The 18,094-nt window shown below is 36.8% G+C and overlaps 1 protein-coding gene across 10 annotated transcripts in view; it reads right to left on the bottom strand.

Moving 5' to 3' along the window:
- The window catches only part of LOC121267581, a 53,276-nt gene that overhangs the window by 9,664 nt on the left and 25,518 nt on the right, over window positions 1-18,094 (bottom strand). For 8 of the 10 annotated variants that reach the window (XM_041171505.1, XM_041171503.1, XM_041171508.1 and 5 more), the window contains 11 exons: window positions 14,425-14,615; window positions 14,161-14,291; window positions 13,794-14,075; window positions 11,804-11,953; window positions 10,922-11,176; window positions 10,514-10,654; window positions 10,101-10,409; window positions 9,763-9,936; window positions 7,421-8,369; window positions 6,997-7,181; window positions 5,400-5,504 (listed from right to left, as the gene is read on the bottom strand). In XM_041171505.1, the coding sequence (XP_041027439.1) occupies window positions 5,400-5,504; window positions 6,997-7,181; window positions 7,421-8,369; window positions 9,763-9,936; window positions 10,101-10,409; window positions 10,514-10,654; window positions 10,922-11,176; window positions 11,804-11,953; window positions 13,794-14,075; window positions 14,161-14,291; window positions 14,425-14,615 (2,872 nt within the window). Of the gene's footprint in view, window positions 1-5,399; window positions 5,505-6,996; window positions 7,182-7,420; window positions 8,370-9,762; window positions 9,937-10,100; window positions 10,410-10,513; window positions 10,655-10,921; window positions 11,177-11,803; window positions 11,954-13,455; window positions 13,704-13,793; window positions 14,076-14,160; window positions 14,292-14,424; window positions 14,616-18,094 lie in introns of those variants that run through there. The other 2 variants (XM_041171512.1, XM_041171513.1) reach the window with 2 other exon arrangements.

Raw genomic sequence — 18,094 nt, 5'->3', positions numbered from 1 at the left:
GTCCTCAATACATTCAGATTGCAAATAGGAGTCACCTACCTATTAATGCAGTTGGTGATATTGGGCCTTCCTTCCAGAACGTGTTTGTGTCTCCTAGGTTATCTGCTAATTTGATTTCAGTTGGACAGCTAGTGGATAGTAACTGTAATGTTTCCTTTTCTCGTGGTGGTTGTCTTGTGCAGGATCAGGTGTTGGGGAAGGTGATTGCGAAGGGGCCTAAAGTGGGGCGATTGTTTCCTCTGCAGTTTTCTATTCCTAGTGCTTTATCTTTGGCTTGTAGTACTGTAAGCAATCAGAGTGATGTTTAGCACAAGCGATTAGGCCATCCCAATTCTCTGATTTTACATCATTTGTTTAAGCATGGTTTTCTGGGCAATAAAAATCAGAATTCTACTCATGGCTTGTCTATTGATTGCACTTCTTACAAACTTGGCAAAAGCAAAATTCTTCCTTTCCCTAAGCATGGTAGTCGCACTACCAAATGTTTTGATGTTATCCATAGTGATGTTTGGGGTATTATATCAATTGTTTTGCATGCCCATTATAAATATTTTGTGATGTTCATTGATGACTATAGCCGTTTTACTTGGGTGTATTTTCTCCGTTCTAAAGGGGAGGTGCTTCAGATTTTTCAGACCTTTGTTGCCTACCTTGAGAACCAGTTTTCTACATGTCTTATGGTTTTGAGGTCAGATAATGGTGGTGAGTATATGTCTCATGCTTTCCAAGCATTTTTGCAGCAGAAAGGCATTATTTTCACAATGGTGAGAGGCATTTGTTCAATTTGATATCCTGCTCCCTCGCAATCCCATACACTTCAAAAAGAGTGTCGAGAAAAGAGCCCCAACAACTTTTAATGTATTTCCACAAATCAACCCCATGCGTCCATGTACCTCATTGGAGCACCGCTTACCACAAGCCCCACCAAACTTGGTATCCACTACAGCTTTCCACAATTCCTCCTTTTCTTATTAATAGCACTATAACCATTTCCCTAGGAAAGCCCCGTTGAACAGTGTTAATTTTCTGACTCCCAATCCACCCTAAGAAATTTGAGGACATACTTTAACTCAATTTACTACGTGAACTTCAAATTCTTCAACTACTCCTCCCCAAAAGAAATTGTAATTTCTCTATCCAATTAACCACACTTGTAGGAATGGGAAACAGGAGCAGGAAATATGTAGGCCACATCTAGACAAGTGCATACTGGCCAATCTCTCCACATTTGGAATGTTTTCCACCGAAACCAACTTTGATTTTTCCAAGAAAACTTTCAATCCAATAACAGCTTCAAAGCATAGGAGTGCCTCAAAGATTAGAATGTCTCCCATTGGCACATAAAGCACCAATCTATCCTAATGATACAATGTTTCTTTATATTATCGTTTTTTTTTTTTTTTGTAGATGTTTCTTTATATTATCCTTGGTGAGGGTTTTCCCTAAGCAGGCCGTCCAAGCAAAAACTAATGCTTTTGGAGGTGCCTTAGTTTGCCAAGTACACCTCTCCAAGTCAAAGGGTTGCTACTCTGAGGTACAAGGACTTGATAGAAAGATCTCATAATGAACTTCCTTTCATGAAATGGTTCCAAAGAATCTTAGCATCTCAAGGCCTCTTTTCACATGAAAGATCTCGGTCTCCTGCAGTACTTTCTAGGCCTTGAGATGCAGATTACTTCGACTGGTACATTGTTACACCAGCACAAATACACGCAGGAAGTGATTTCATTGGCTGGTCTCCAATGGGGTAATTATGTTCTTACTCCTATGGAAAGGGCATTCAGACCAATTTAACACCAACGTGCCGTGGCTAACCCCAAGCTCATGCCTTTCACAACTCTCTAGCTCCTCTTAGTAAAATGCACATATCTACCATCCCTTATCACCTCAAACGCCTTTGATTTGATTACAACTAATTTCGAAGGACCCATTTTCCTTCCTACTCAAGCAAATCTCTCCATCAAACGCCCACAGCCACCGTAGAAATGTTAAGTGTGCAGAGAGAAAATGTCAAGGCACAAAAATAAAAAGCTCCAGCATCTATATTTTACCTAAACCCCAATTTAGACAACCTTTCATTGGTGCGGTATCTAGATTTGATGCTGGGGAATGGACTTTTTCTTTTTCCTGGGCAAGATGCGGTTATGGAATGAACAAAGCTCTCTTCCGGTTTTGGCATCCCAAAGTTTCACAAAGTTGTCTTTCCCGCCTAGAAAACAACCAGGTTGTCACACTGGAAAATTTTAAAACCATGAAGGATCTCTGTAACATACTAGTCTTGGATTTAGGGTATATAAGTAAATTTCCTAGTAAAATTTTTATTTTTCTATTATTATTATGATTATAGTTTTATCAGAATTTATATTTATTTTATTTTTAATAATTGCTATTATAATTTTATTTGAAATTTGCTAGAGTTTTGTTTTATAGTGATTACTAAATTGTATTAGATTTACGTTCACTACGGTTTGGTTTGAAATTTAAAATTTATTTTTTTTCTCTATCTCCACCGAACCTCATTTCTTGTTTTTAGCCTCTTAGTTAAACACTTTAAACCTCAAACCCGTACGTTTCTCAATGTTTGTTGTTAACATTCTAGTGAAAAACCGACTCTGTTGACGAGTAACCATCTCCACTCCGCATGTCTCTACTCATTCACATGCACGTCTCTACTACTCTAGATTTCCTTTTATTTTTCTCTATCATCTACCATTATAAAATCTTGCTTACCAGTATACGAGAGGAGAAACTCGAAGCCGTGAGCCATCCCACTGGAACTTCTCCATACCATGAGTTTTTCCCCACTCTCAACCACCGTGCAAGGCTAAGATTTCCCCAAACACTGTAAGCCGACCCACCCTCTTCACGGAAACCATCTTTTTGGTGAGTTCGAAACCGAGCCGTCGCCCCTCCTCCACGGTAGCCACCGTAAGAGGCGCCGAACCCCTCTCCGGCGACACAGAAAGTGCCGACCAGCCCAGCCCCAACTCACCCACTCCTTTTCGATAAGCCGACCGCCGCCAACCTTCTTTCTTTCCCTCTCTTTTGTTTTCAGTCTTATAGTTTCTCTCTCTAAACTCTCTCTCTCTCCCTCACTCGATGTCGCACCACCATAGGAATCCCCCAGTTGCGTCACCGGTCACTCCCAACCACCCAGAGCCGCCGTCGCACTCAGCCCTCTCTCGGTGAGTTCTCCTTTTCACAGAACCTCTCTCTCTCTCTCAAACTCTCTGTTGCTTTGGTTTGACCGTGTATTCAGTTCTAGAAGAACCCGTGGGTTTTTTTTTTATGGGCCCTTGGGCCTTAGACCCTTATGTGCGTTTGATGAGCTTGTTTTGTTGGGCTCATGCAGTAATAATAATATGTTATGGGCCAGGTTATTTTTTTCAGAAACTATTCTAATTATTTTAAATGGATTGTTTTCTCAATTATAGACTAATAATTTAAACCCAAAGTTTTTAATTAAATAAATATGTAGTCAAATGCTATTTTATAAGGAAGTGTTTAAAGAAGTTGAATTATATTTCAAAGTATATTATTGTGACTAATATTTTGTTAATATTCCTTGGTCTATTTAGTAGGATTTAATAAAATTATTATGTTAAGAGTATTTAAACAATATTAGTATTTATTAGGTTTCTTATAAGATTTAATAATTATGTTAAGAAATGAAACTTATTTTAAGAATTTATGTTTTATGAAATATTTTAAAATAGCTCGAGTATTCTACTAAATTATAAATTAGTATTTTAAGTAATTTAAATACTAGGATTTATTGATTATAGTGTTAAACAAAATATTTGTTCGACTATCTTTTAGATTTTGAATTTAATTATGTAGGACATTAGTACTTACTTGTTTCCAAACAAATTTAGTGATAGCTATTATTTCATATAGGTCTCAAGTTACGAAGTGTTATTCAAGAAGAAACGCAGCGAGGTAAGTAATTTGATCACAAATTAGGATCATCACAGTTCAATTTATAGATAATTAGTATTCAAACCAGTTTATTTCCAGCCAATTATTTATGCACCACTCATGTCATATGCAAACATGTCATCCAACATAGCATACTATTTTGTCATTCCGTATCATGTTTAAATTCAGAAATTATGATTATGTATGAAATATGTCATGCATCTCATGTGTATAAGACATATAAGCCATCTTAAATTCAAGTGAAAGATAAGATCAGATCAGTTAATAAGATGGCCATTCAGATGCATGGTACCAATGCAGTTCAATTTCAGGGTGGATGTGCAAGCCACGAACTCAGTCGTGGTCCACCATAGTACGTCAGAATACTATCAGCGGCTCCCCTTGCGGCCGCGGGATGTGGGGCTGGCGCACAACCTCACACATAGGGTTAAGTGTGTTGGCCAGTCAGATAAATTAGTTAAATTAGATAAATTAGTTAAATCAGATAAATCAGTGAGATTAGTCAGTTAATTCAGTTAAAACAGTCATGCATAATACAAGCATCAGTATGAATAGTCATGAATTTAAACTCTCAGCATGAAAGTTTTATGAAAACCTTATGTTTATTATGTTTACGTTGTAATGGATTTCTTACTGAGTCTTTGACTCATTTTTGTTTGTTTTCAAGTTTTTAACCACCCAGGTGAGGATGATGAATACAAGCAGGCAGGCCAGGAATAGAAGGAGCATTAAATTTTAGTTCAGACTTTCTAAAATAAAACATGCTTTTATGACATGAATTTTATTCAGTTTATTTCATTTAATTTTTTGGAATACATTTTATTAGACCTTTTCTACAAAATAAATTTTCTAATTTCATTTATGAAATTTGAGATCTCTTGCCGGATTTATTTTTATGAAAAGTACGTGACACTCCTAGCCTTTGGGAAGGGGGTGTTACAATGTCCTATGGCCTTTGATGTTTTAGGGCATCACAAAAAATATACAACTTCTATCTTCTGTGTCTAACGGCACCACTTGTTGGTTCTCCTAGAGTTGGGCTTTCGAGCATCTTAAGCTTGTAGTACAATGTTTCATTTCAACACATTTCTCAAAGAAATGTCAATATGAATCTAATAGGTGAATTTGAAAAAAAAAAAAACACACCTTATCAATAATTCCAAAGAAAAGAAAAAGAACTTTGGAAGCTGAACACCAGGTTTCTGGGATGCATAACAATTGTTCAGGAGTGACTATTTTCGGTTGATGTACAACGGATAGTCTTTGTTTTTCTGTGCTACTGCTGAACTACTTTAAGAGCCATAAATGGCCTAGCACAATGATGAAACCAAAAGAAAGTAATCCCTGCAACTATAGTTTTTTCCATAATAAAGATCATCAATAGTTTGTTCAAAGTAGTGAAAAATAAATTAGGCAAAGAAATAGTGGAATGTAGCATCAGTATTAAGGTGCCTTCTAACCAGAGATATCCGAAAGGCCTGCAAGGTGGAAATTCCTTCCCCACTAAGGTTGAATTTTTCCCTCCCATACTCAAGAAACCTCACAGCAGTATCCTTGACATTCACCTGCATATAACATCACAAAAAGTGATCAGGTAGCCTAATAATTTATCACAGAGCAATATATATACATCATGTAAGAAAATATTTAGATTGCAAATGATAAGATAAAAAATATCAATCTAATTATTTAGTCACAATCTAATTATTCTCTTTATGACTAATACCACTGCTATTGCTATTGCTATTGCTATTACTATTACTATTAATATTCTTATTCTATATACAAAAATATTCATCTTTAGGTTTAAAATAGTCAGAAACACACACACATTGTATGAATATTTACAGCACTCCAAACAATCAAAGCATGTGACATTTATAGCATGCATATCAAGTGAATGCCTTCCTGGTATGGAGCGTGCCTCAACCCAATCCTTGTTTTTTCAAGTTTCTAACCTTTTTCTTTTTTTTATTAATTGAATCGGAATATCTAAAGAATAAGAAATTCACTCTTGACAGGTGAAATGCCACTCGAACCCAGATGTACAATTTGCCAAGCACAGCTATCCATAATTACAAATGATAACATTGATGGTCTAAAGATGTATAGGAGTGGTTCTTGAATGTAATTTAGTTTTGATGAAAAGGAACCCCAGAGGCCGTGCAAATGCAACATGTCTTCTACCCAGTCTTACCTCATACTAGTAAAATGCATACATGTCACACAAATCCAGGACTTTATATACTTTTCAATAATAAGACACGGCCCCTAAAAATTGTTTGCACTGAAGGTTCGAACTTTGGGGGAACCATATCCCCAAGACCAAGGTCACTACCATTGAGCCAACTCCTAGGGGTTTCCTTACTCATCCATTTCATACAAAATGATACAACTTTTTCTGTTGAGTTATTAGAATAGATTAAAAGAAAATTAGGGCTTGTTTGGAAATAGATCTCATCCCATCTCCTTTCCCAACATAATTCAAATACAAAATTTTCAAACTAATCATTACAACTTTCCCAAACTTTCAAACAAAAAATAAAAAACAATTCAACTTTTTCAAATCCCCAACCAAAAATAATATTATAAAACTATATTCTAACAATATTTTAACTTTATAATATTTTTTATTCAACTTTTTCTCTCCTTTCCCAAAACCCAAAAAATACTCAACTCAAACTATCTCACTACTATTCACAAACTATCTTACTACAATTCACAAAATTCTCATCTCATCTCACTCCCCAAATGAGCCCTAAGACTCTGCAATGTAGCTTGCATTATGGTCTCTGCTTGACACTTACTGCAGGGCGCACCATAGATTATGTTACATTTCAATAGAAGTAATACTCAACAAAAATTAAGTTCCTAAGGATTGATCCACCATAAAGTGTCTTGGATTTAGAACATTCGAGTCATTGAGGGTTGGCAAAATAATGGGTCTCAAAGAGAAATTATTGAGGAACAAGGTCTATTTTAAGCCTGCATGTGACTGTGTGTGAGCATGTGCACATGTATAAAAAAAGCATACTTGAAAGCATAGAAAGACCATACTGGGAGCTGTAGAATTTCACAAAGCTCTGATATCTCTGGCGGTGGAAAGGATTGACACACACCTAGTTGTATGTTTTGCTCCTCAGATTCAACCAAGCCAATTTCAGATACTTGGGAAATTTTATTAATAGCCACAGGAGGCTCTACTGAAGAACCAAGGGCCTGATTTAAGTCATCCACGTTATCTGTAAATGTAGAAAAAAAATGGATAGTCATAACCAGTTGGTCTCAAACACCCATATTGAATGATAAATTTGCTAGAAAATAACTAAAACATGAAATGAATGACGAGTCCCTTTCCAATCTATTTGGTTTTTTTCTTTCTTATTAGCATTTTGGAATTCATTATATCCCTTAAACCCAGGACCTTTTGAGATATAGCATATGAAGACCAACTTTTACAGCTAAAGAAATCTGGTAGTACCAGCTATTTTGGCTGCCTTATTCGCAGTAGTTAATTTTCTTTCATCCTCTGATTTTGATTTTAAATATATAGTATCAAGCTTGTTGTTGAACAACTTCCTGCTCTTCTTTATGACAGCACTTCTTTCAAATTCAGACTCTTTTGGTGAGTCATTAAGATAATGAACTTTTCTTCGGACCCTCTGCGATGACCCAGACAAAAAATTCCACCGAGTATCCCTTCCTTCAAGAAGATTTTTCCAGAAAAATGTAGGCGGTTCATCATTCACAAACTGCATTTCCCTTTCCCCAAATAATGAAAGGTTTCTAGCATACCCTCCTCCACCATGCTCTACTTTTAAAATTAAGCAGCTGTGTGGGTCATTGTTGTCACCACTGTAAGGCAATTGGGTTGACAACTCGTGCATTACATCACCTAAAAGTGATTGCTCAGGTGATATATTTGAACCTGAGACAGAGGAGCTACAACTATGGAAGTCATCAAGCTTATTGAACAGATAAGAGGCACCCCACCTTAGCAGTGTATCATAAGTACGTGGGTTTGTTGAGTGTATATTGCTATCCAGAGCCATACCCTCCTTTGCAAGAATCAGAACTTTTTCTTCCAAAGTACAAGATGTATATAAACGGAATACCTTTAACTGTTCAAACTGTGAACTGATAGAGATTCTATGTAGTGCTCTTAAGTCATTCTGTGGGTCCCAATCACTTCCAAATAGTATAATAGTGTCCACTGCAGAAAGTCTGATGCTTGGGAGACAAGCACGAATTTCAATCAAGAACACAAATTTCTCGTTCTCTTTGTCATTAAACATGTTTAGAGCAGCTTGCTTCTTTGAATGGGCATACCCTCTACCATCTAAGGATACATATGAGTCCTTGCCAAATCTCTGATGGACAAAGTCAACCAGAATGTCTCCAACAGAATCCCTTCCAGAACCACCAATAGACTGACAGATTATAAACCTTTGAATCAGAACAACATGCCTATCGAAACCCAAAGCAATTAATGATACATAACACATAGATCTTCAGTATATTATACATGTACATACACCGCAACATTTTTTTTAATGAAGTAAAAAGAAATTTTATTGAATCATGTAAATAGACACAGCCCAAGTACACAGGAAGTATACAAGAGAAAACACCTAAATATAAGCTAGGAACTAGTAGAAACTAAAAGAAAATAATGAAAATTATCCCCATTCAAAACTATAACCTTCGCCCAAAGACAAAGTACAAAAGAATAACTCTCTAATTCCTCCAACGAACATTCTCTATCTTCAAAACACCGCCCATTTCTTTCCAACCATAAACACCACATTGAGCATAAAGGACACCACAATATTAATAACAGAGGCTATGTACTTGTACAGAATATGAAGGCAAACTGGAGGAACACACAAAGTAGTTCATTAAGAGAACATGGTAATGGAACAAGAACATTTATGAGTTGTCAACTCCTATCAATTTATATGTGAGTAACCTGAGTAAAACCTCTTATATGATTTGAGGAATACCAAGGTAGTAGTTTAGATTACATGAGCACAGAAAGCAATTCATAACCTAGAAATTTTCTTTATGTCACAAAATTGTGAAAATAGTTACAATTTGTTGCTCAAGCCAACTTTTAAGAGCCTTCAAAGTCATTTTTTTGTGTACAAAAAATAAATGAATAGCAGTTTCCTTGATTGTCATAAAATACATACGCAATTAGATAACTTTGGGAAAAGCACTGTATTTTAAAAAACAACCGATTTTGAAGTGCTAAAGCATTTGTCTCAAAAACTTAATCAGATGGGAAGAGGTGGATTTAACCACTTAATTATATTTTATGGCCCCCCCTCACAGTTAGGCCTAACAAGTGGAATATTTAATTAAAATAGGGTGTCGTGCGTGGAGTTGGAGTACGAAATCAGGACCTCTACTTGAATACCATGTTAAATCACTACGTGTTCCAAAAGCTTAAGCATATGGAAATAGGTGAATTTAATGACGTAATTTATATTCTCACACTCCCCACATCTAGGCCCAACAAGTAAAATATTTAATTGAATAGGGGTGAATGTAGTCATGATACGGATTCAAAACTTCAACTCTGATATCAAGTCAAATTACAACTTATCTCAAAAGCTTAAACTAACGGAAATAGATAATAGTCATTTAACTTATATCCTAGCATTATGCATCAGCACCTCGTGGATCAAGCGACATATTGGTAAAGTGGCATCACCAGATGGGACAGTGAAAGCACATGTTATTTAAATGGAAGCAATCATTACAATTAACATATTAGAGTCTTGAAATGAAGAAGGAATTCAACATAATTAGACCAGCTACCTGGAAAAGGATCAAAACTCTTAGACCGCGGTTTTTAATCTCCACAAGGATTTTATCAAGTGCTTTTAATTTTCCACTCAATTCTATTCCAACATCCAAATACTCATCAATGGGAAGATCTTTTGTGACAAAGCTTTGCAAAGATCGATCAAGAAGATAAGGGTGGTCGCAGCACTGCAAGTAAACACCAAGAATGAACATATTACAATGCTGATTGTATCTAGTGAGCCATTGCAAACATACCACCTCAAGTAATAGTGCATACGCAACATTTAAGAATAATAAAAAATTGTGGTCAAGCAAACAAATCCATATGCAGCTGCCTGGTAGGGATTAACCTTTCTGGCTGAAATAATAACATCACGAAGGGCATCAGCTGTCCCACTCTTTAAACATGAAGAAAGGAACACTGAATTTGAAAGTAGTGATGCACAATACTGCTCAAGTTGCACATTGGATAGCTGGACAGGAACCCAGTACTCTACAAATCTTGAGCTGGACTTGCATTCGGATGCAATATACTGTGCCAATCTTTTCTTCAGTTTTGAAATATCAGTATTAGAGTTAGTCTCCATTCTCTCACTGTTCAACCCATCATAGCCAGATTCAAGAAGGGAAAGCATATTGAGATAGTCACCCCGGCAGTCCTGAAAACTCAACAGCAAACCAGTTTAAGGTCATTCAGCATCAAATGTTTTTTTATAAATATTTAATATTTATATCTTGACTACTTATACAACAATATTTATACCTTGATTTCACCACTAATGAGAAGAAGCCTCATATCAGCAGGTAGCATCCTGATTTGTCCAGAATGCCTTGACATTTTAGAGCGTTGGCACTCATCAATTATTATTGCTTCCCATCCTATACATTCCAGCACTTGAAAATCCTGTGTATTAAAATAAAGGACCAGTGAACATAGATTGCCTGTAAAGCACCAATTCTTTGGTTTGTGACCCCAGAAAAACATGCAACCATACATCTTTATACTTGAAAACAGTATCTATTGCAAAAACTATGATAGAACCACAAATTATGAAATTAAAAATCAGAGGATAACTCATCCAAAAAAATTGATTTTTCTATTTTCAAAACTTGGGCTTTTTGAATCTGCACACACTCATTGCTTGAAGAGATGAATGCAAAATAAAGGTACCTCAACAGCAACATCTGCAGTTGATAATAGTACATTAAACATTATCCTACCACCTTCATTGTAGAACTCCAATGATCTGATACTACTTCGGACTTCTTTGTTCCCTTTATAATATATAATATTGGCACATGGTGCCAACCGTAAAAACTCAGCTTCCCAGGCAGGAAGAGCGGTGGAAGTTGAGATGACAAGAAAAGGCCTCTGTACAACAAGCTGCAACGATAATATAAACAGGATCACCTTCACAACTCGCTCCTGTGAATGGCAACATTGCAATTGCTTAGTCGATGCAGACATGGTGAACTACATTATGCAACTCTAAACATTGGAGGGGCAAAGAAACCAGCATAGAGCTGTATAAACCTAAATTCACACAAAAACCTCTACATTCTAATTATTTATCCAGTTGGGTTTGAATAGATTATTTTTTGGGAGATCTTCTTGCATGTGTTCGTGTGTTGCATAGAAATATAATATATAGGAATCTAACATAGGTTCCATGAAAAAAGGGTATAAGCACAATGGGGGAATATGCTATAAAAATGGAAGATCTTCCAATGAGATGCCTGCATCCCAAAAATAATGTCATCAGAATGTCTCTTTATAGCTTAGACATCAAAGACACAAATTTCTCTAGCTAGTGCTTTGTAGGTAAAAGATTTCCCAGCTGCTTGGCATCATGCATGCACGATGCCCATACATACCATGGGGTATGTGGGCATGTGGGCATGAGTGCACTATATATTCACAGTGGTCCACATATCTAATACGAAGTTATTAGTTCTTGATAGTAAGTCGCTCTAACTAGTTATCAAGCAGCAGTCCTAACACATAAGAATCAGAAAGGAAAATTTACAGGAACTGGATGAAAGAAGCATTTACCTGGTCGGCATGGTCATCAAAAACAATGGCATTCTGGCCCTTATGCCAATGTTCACGAAGGTTGTTCACAAAATTTAGATGACAGCTATGCTCTGCAGGTGAATCTCCAAATGAAAACTCTGACAGCTCATGGAAGGTAGGCTTCCCTTCCTGCAAGTAAGATAAGCTATTAGGTGTTTGGAATTGTATAAACATCACATGTGCGATAAATCTTTCCATCTCATACCATCAATCATATAATCTACTAGCATTAAATGTTAATAAAATGTCCAATTTTAACAAAAACTGTGAAGAGTAGAAAATGCAACACTAGCCTAAGAAGAAAGAAAACAGAGAAGTAGCTTGAACTGAACACCATGTTGAAGAGGTTTTTCATTTCCCCTCTCTCCTAATTGTTTATATTAAGCCTGCTGTTACTATCTATTCGTTTTAAGCAAAACTTCAGGGGTATTAAAATCCTTATTCCAGACTCTTTTTTTTAAATGTGAAAGTTATTCATGAGCTTAAGGTTGTTCAGCTTTGCTGCATTCCCTTGGCCAGTTCCTGTTGCTAAGACCGAAGAACAATAATGGGCAGTGAATGTTGTCTGTTTTATATATAGAAGTAATGCAATTTTACTAATAGCACAGCAAGGCACAACCCTAGGACACAAGAAGTATACAAAAATCTACACCCAACTAGCAAGAAAAGAAAAAGAACAAAAGTCTTTGAAATGTAGAAAATTAGGGAGTGGGAGCCAGTGTGAGCGGCCATCCAAACATAGAGGGTGCTAAATACTATGATTTTCAACTCTAGTACCATCCCCTCAAAGTTATCAAAAGTCTAGGGATCGTGTTATTGCCAAATGCACCACCACATTAAGCAGTGGAACCATCCTCCAAATTACTGAATTCCTCCACAAGGGCTCTGCCAGCTTGCTAACAACTCCACTTGTTGGGGCATAATCCATCAATCCCAAAAATTCAGAACGTCAATGCCCATGGGACCTATTTGGGATTGCAGTAGGAAATAGAACTTTTCATAGCAGCGCTTTCAATTGCAGAGCATTACTAAAGAGCTCTACTATTAAAAAGTTGTTTACTGTTTAGTAAACATGCACCTAAAGCGCTTTTAAAATTAGTTACGGTGATTTTTTTAAAATGTAACATTATCTGCAGGAGCTTTTCAACAAAAACTTCAATTTGATGCTTTTTTAAAAAGTAGATTTTCAGCTTTTTATTTTAGTTGCTACTTTTTTATAAATTTACCAAACATACTATTTTTTCTTTAAAATAGCTTTTAGGCTAATAAAAGAACTTTTTAAACTTCCAAACTCAAACCCAAACATGCACTAAATCTCAAGAATCCTCTGCCTCTCATTTTCTCAAAATAATGACTGTTACAGTGTAGCTAACAATGGTAGTGGCCTATATTATATCACACCAGGCTTTCAGCAATAATGAAGCTCATTATTATGATTGATGAAATAATATAAGCCAACTTATCAGGATTCCACAGCTTCAGTTATCATTTATTCAAGTAGCTTAATACTAAAGTTGAAAGGTGGCAAGTAACCGAAAACCCATCACTCAGATTAACAAAGTCGATTAATTGAACATACATAGAAGTACTGAACTAAACAATAAGGAAAGAAATAATAAGAGAAACCATACAAGGGTTAGCCAACCCTTCAGTCGCTCTTCAAAGTGGAGTAAAGGCTGCCTCCAGTTTTTAATTGGCCAATAGAACTGATTTATGAAAGATACATTCAACATATCTCCTTCATGAGATGTCAAACTGAAGTGGTAAAACAAGTCTAAAATACAAGAAATGCTAACTTTTTACAATAATTAATCACAGGAAAAGGGACTGTTACAATCATTTTGACAGAATAAACAAAAACACTTGCACGGTAATATTAGGAAAACAAGAATAGATTGTGAGATAAAAAAAAATGGATCAAAAAAAAAAAAAAAAAGAGTATATTTTATAATAACATAATCAGAAGCACCTCATCTGCTTTATGTGGACCGATTTCTGCCTTCTCATGTCGACTTTCATAATCACTCATGAGCTTCATAGCTTCAGGTGACGTAAAAAATGAAGCATTATCTAACTCCCACGTAGCATGTTCATAACCAAGACCAGTCCATTTCACAAGCCACTCATAACAGCAATCTGGATTATTGTCATCATTTCCATCGTGAAACTCATCACATTGCTTTGGAAATAATATCATTCTTTTATGCACCAAACGATGAGGCACAGTCCACTCTGCTCTCCACCTTACAACCTGGGCAATCTAATATTTGAGTAAAGCCACACTAATTATGACAGTATTTACATTTCTTTCCCCCCAAAACAAAAAATTTCTAAACCTGTCTTTTCTTGTTAAATTTTGTAACAAGCTTTGGAGCTTCAAGAAGCAGTTGTGTTTCTTGAATCCAGCAGTTGTGAACATGAGCAAAACCATGGTATTTGACCATATACTGCTTCTGGCACTGCAAAACTAGCACCAGGCACCAACACGTTATTACCAAAAGGCACCCAGTTAGCCAAACTATATCCAACAGACTGATTAGATGCTTTGAAACGGTGATAAAGAAAATTTCAAAAGAGACCATGAGCATGATGCACCATACCATCATGATCGGAAGCCACCTCTCTAACATCCCAGATGGACTCTATTTCTTTGGAGACAAAATGCACACCCAATTCTATCTTCCTTTTAACACAGCAAACACAATGCCAAACTCCAGGAGGGACATCATTCAGAGGAGGATCGAGACAAGAGATGTGGTACCTTCTTTTGCACCCTTTTCCAACACAGCACCTATGTTAGGCAAAAGAAAAGATGCAAATTTAAGCATGTAAAGATATAGGTGCCTAACACATAGATGCATAATAATAATGATGATAATAATACAAAACAACGAAGAACTTCAAATATGCAAAACCATCTAAAATTTATCATGAAGACGATATATATTTTGTAACAATTTCTCACATTGCAAACTAAGAAACCTTTCATATCAAACTAGTTTTCTTTTTATAATTACCTTTCCTATCAAAGTAGTACTTCCATCATCTGTCCCACAAAAATAATATAGTATAACAATAGAAGGAAAATAGTCTTCCCGTTCATTATGGCCCTTTTTCTTCACCTATCAATCATCTTCTTCAGTTCTTTTCTTTCTTTCTCTTTCAGTTTAACTGTTTCTGGTGTAAGAGATGGGATCACGACGGAATCTGTTAATTGATTCTAAAATTTTTGAATTCTATCGTAAACGAGGGATGTCGTGGCGAATCACGGAAAGGAATCGTAAAGTTACCAAGTTTATCATCATTGGTAAATTGATGGAGGAATGGTTGGCAAACGTGGTGGAAGCTTGCGGTGCAGCAACTGTTAGCTCAGAGTTTTATAAGATGTATCGTGCCAGGAACCAAGACCTGTTGGCTTAACATTTCTCTAATAGTTGTGAATGTTTTCTTATGTTAACAGAGGTCGGGAACGATGTTAGACATGGTTTTATCGCAATCCCAAAAGGTGTGAAGGGAACTGCTTGGCACAGGTTTGCCAAAACACTTAGCATGTTTGTTCTTTCCCAAGGGCGGTGTGGTAGAGGTTGTTGATGAGCACACACTAATGGCCATGCAAAGGGAGCTTTTGGTCATTAGTGAGAAGATAAACAGCTTACTGGAGAGGGTGAATATGTGCTTGGGCTGGTTTTAGGGCTTGGAGCCGTTTGAGGGAGGCCCATTGGTGAGGAATTATGAAGTGAATGGTAATGGGCCGAATGCCCTTGTGAGGTTTAAATCTAATGGTTTGGAGAATAAAGGGAAACAAAAAGATAGGTTGGGCTAGAGTAAGTCCACCCGGGTTGAGTGGTAGGTCAAGATTTATCTTGGATTTGTGCCTTGCACCTCAGAGTCGTCCTCCTCTTCTGCTGTTGCATGAGTTGCAGCAGAACTTGTCGTCGCGACCCTCTAGTCGGTGCATCATTGCCGGAGTTCTCATGGAGAGGAAGGAGGCTTTTTCGAGGCAAGAAGATCCTCTAAATGTTGTTCTCAAGAAGGGAGGTGATGTTTGGGTGTCTGTTGTTCCTTCTCAGGTTCCTCTTATGTATCTTGTCAATGGTTTAAGGCTGAAGGTGCCTTTCCCGTTAGGTTTCTCCTTTGAGCTTCCAATTGTCCTTGTTGGGCTGTTAGGTATGGTGGAGGGTATGGCCTTGTCTGCGGTGCCTCAGGATCCTTGTCCTCTTGAAGGGGTGTCTCTGCTTTTCTAGAATGATGGGGACTATACAAAAAGGGATGTTTGGAGTTTCAATTGGTTCAAGTGATGGGGAGTGTGTAAAAAGGAAGGAGGTTGAGCCTACTCCCTTACATACTCTTCCTTCTTGTTAGAACTCAACAGGCCCAACTTTGGAGTATGCTCTACAAGAGGTAAAGGAGATCCAATCATGTGTTGGGATTTCCTGTGAAGGCTTTGAACAGCAATTTAGGGCATTACTCATTGCTATCGAGTCAGGACATTCTATGGCTTCAAACTCGGCATCAAAGAGAGAGAGAGGGAACTTTTTTTTTTTTATAAGTAAGAGAGATAGGGAACTTAAAAGACTCACTTGTTCTATAAATTTTGACGTGAAGGAGGGAAGTAGTGTGCGAGAGAGATAGGGGTCTCATCTTTTTTAATGAAGCTTAAAATTCTGTCTATGAATGTTTGGGGGCTTAATGATCTTAATAAATGTCTTCGCATTAAGTCTTTATTGCCGAATTGGAAGGTTGATATTGTTTGTCCTGAAGAAACAAAATTAAGGTTTATTGATAGAAGAATTATCTAGAGTTTGTGGGCTGTTCGTTCGTAGGTTGGTCCTATCTTGCTTCTATTAAAGCCTCAGGTGGTGTACTCTTAGGGCAAGTTTGGACAATGAGGTATTCTCAGATGTTCTCAGATTTTTCTTTCCCAAACATCACTCAAACACAAAACACTTTCAATTTCAAATCTTCAACTTTTTCTTCTAATTATTACCTAATCATCATCCAAACACAAAACCCAATACAATTTTCCTAAACTTCCAAACAAAACACAAAAAACAATACAATTTTTTCAAATTTCAAAACAAAAATAATATTCAAACAATTTTTCAACTTTATAATATTTTTATTCAATTTTTTCTCTCCTTTCCCGAAATCCAATAAAACATCTTAACTCAAACTATTTCACTACTATTCACAAATCATTTCACTACTATTCAGAAACTATTTCACTACTATTCACAGATAGTCTAAGATATTCAAGTATCCAAATGAGCTCTACTCTTAATGTGGGATAGAAGAGTGGTGGAATCCATCAAGGAGTGTATTGGAAATTTTCTGTTGCTTGTTCTTTCAGAAATGTTGATGATGGCTGGGCGTGGGCTTATGTGGGTATCTATGGGCCAAGATTTGGACCGTGGCAGGAGACTTTTGTGGCATGAGATTGTGGGCTTGTAATTTTGTGCGATGTGCCGTGGTGTATTAGTGGGGATTTTAACATCACTCGCTTTCCTAGTGAGAGATCGGGGGAGTCTTGTATTAGTTCGACGATGGATGAGTTTTCTGAGTTCATTTTTATTTCAATCTTTTGAACTTTCCTCTTGTCAGAGGTGAGTTCACATGATCCAACAATCAGGGTTGGTCAAGATTGGATAGGTTTCTTGTTTCTCCCTCTTGGGAAGCTCATTATCTAGAGTTGTGTTAGAAGAGATTGCATAGGGTATGCACGGATCATTTCCATATTTTGTTGGATTGGGAGGTATTCATGGGGGTCAAAGGTATTTTAAGTTAAAAATATGTGGTTCGGAGCTGATGGTTTTGGGGAGAAGGTTAGACATTGGTGGTCATCTTATTAGCTTCCTATAACCCCTAGTTTCATTCTTGCTAGTAAGCTTAAGACTTTGAAGAATGATTTGAAGAAGTGGATCGTGGAAGTTTTTGGGAATGTTGTTAGTCAGAATGGAGGGAAGGGAGGAGAATGAGGTTCATTCTGAGGAAGTTTTGTTAAGGAAGAGTTCAGTGGTTACTGAACTTGAGAAGGTGTTGTTGAGAGAGATCTCTTGGAGGCAAAACTCTTTTCATGGTGTGATCAATTCCCATCAGAGAAGCAACGCCATTGAGATGCTTCATTCTAACAACCATGTGATTTCTAATCATTCCGAGATTAAGGATTATATTGTGCATCATCATGAGAGTCTCCTCACAGAACAAGCTAATTGGAGGCCAAATCTTGATGGTTTGGCTTTTGACTCACTTGATCCTCAAAGTGCTAGATGG

The sequence above is a fragment of the Juglans microcarpa x Juglans regia genome, chromosome 5S (genome assembly GCF_004785595.1).
Source record: "Juglans microcarpa x Juglans regia isolate MS1-56 chromosome 5S, Jm3101_v1.0, whole genome shotgun sequence".
Lineage (NCBI taxonomy): Eukaryota > Viridiplantae > Streptophyta > Magnoliopsida > Fagales > Juglandaceae > Juglans > Juglans microcarpa x Juglans regia.
The sequence above is the reverse complement of the archived record's forward strand: the minus strand, read 5'-3'. Positions and strand labels throughout refer to the sequence as shown.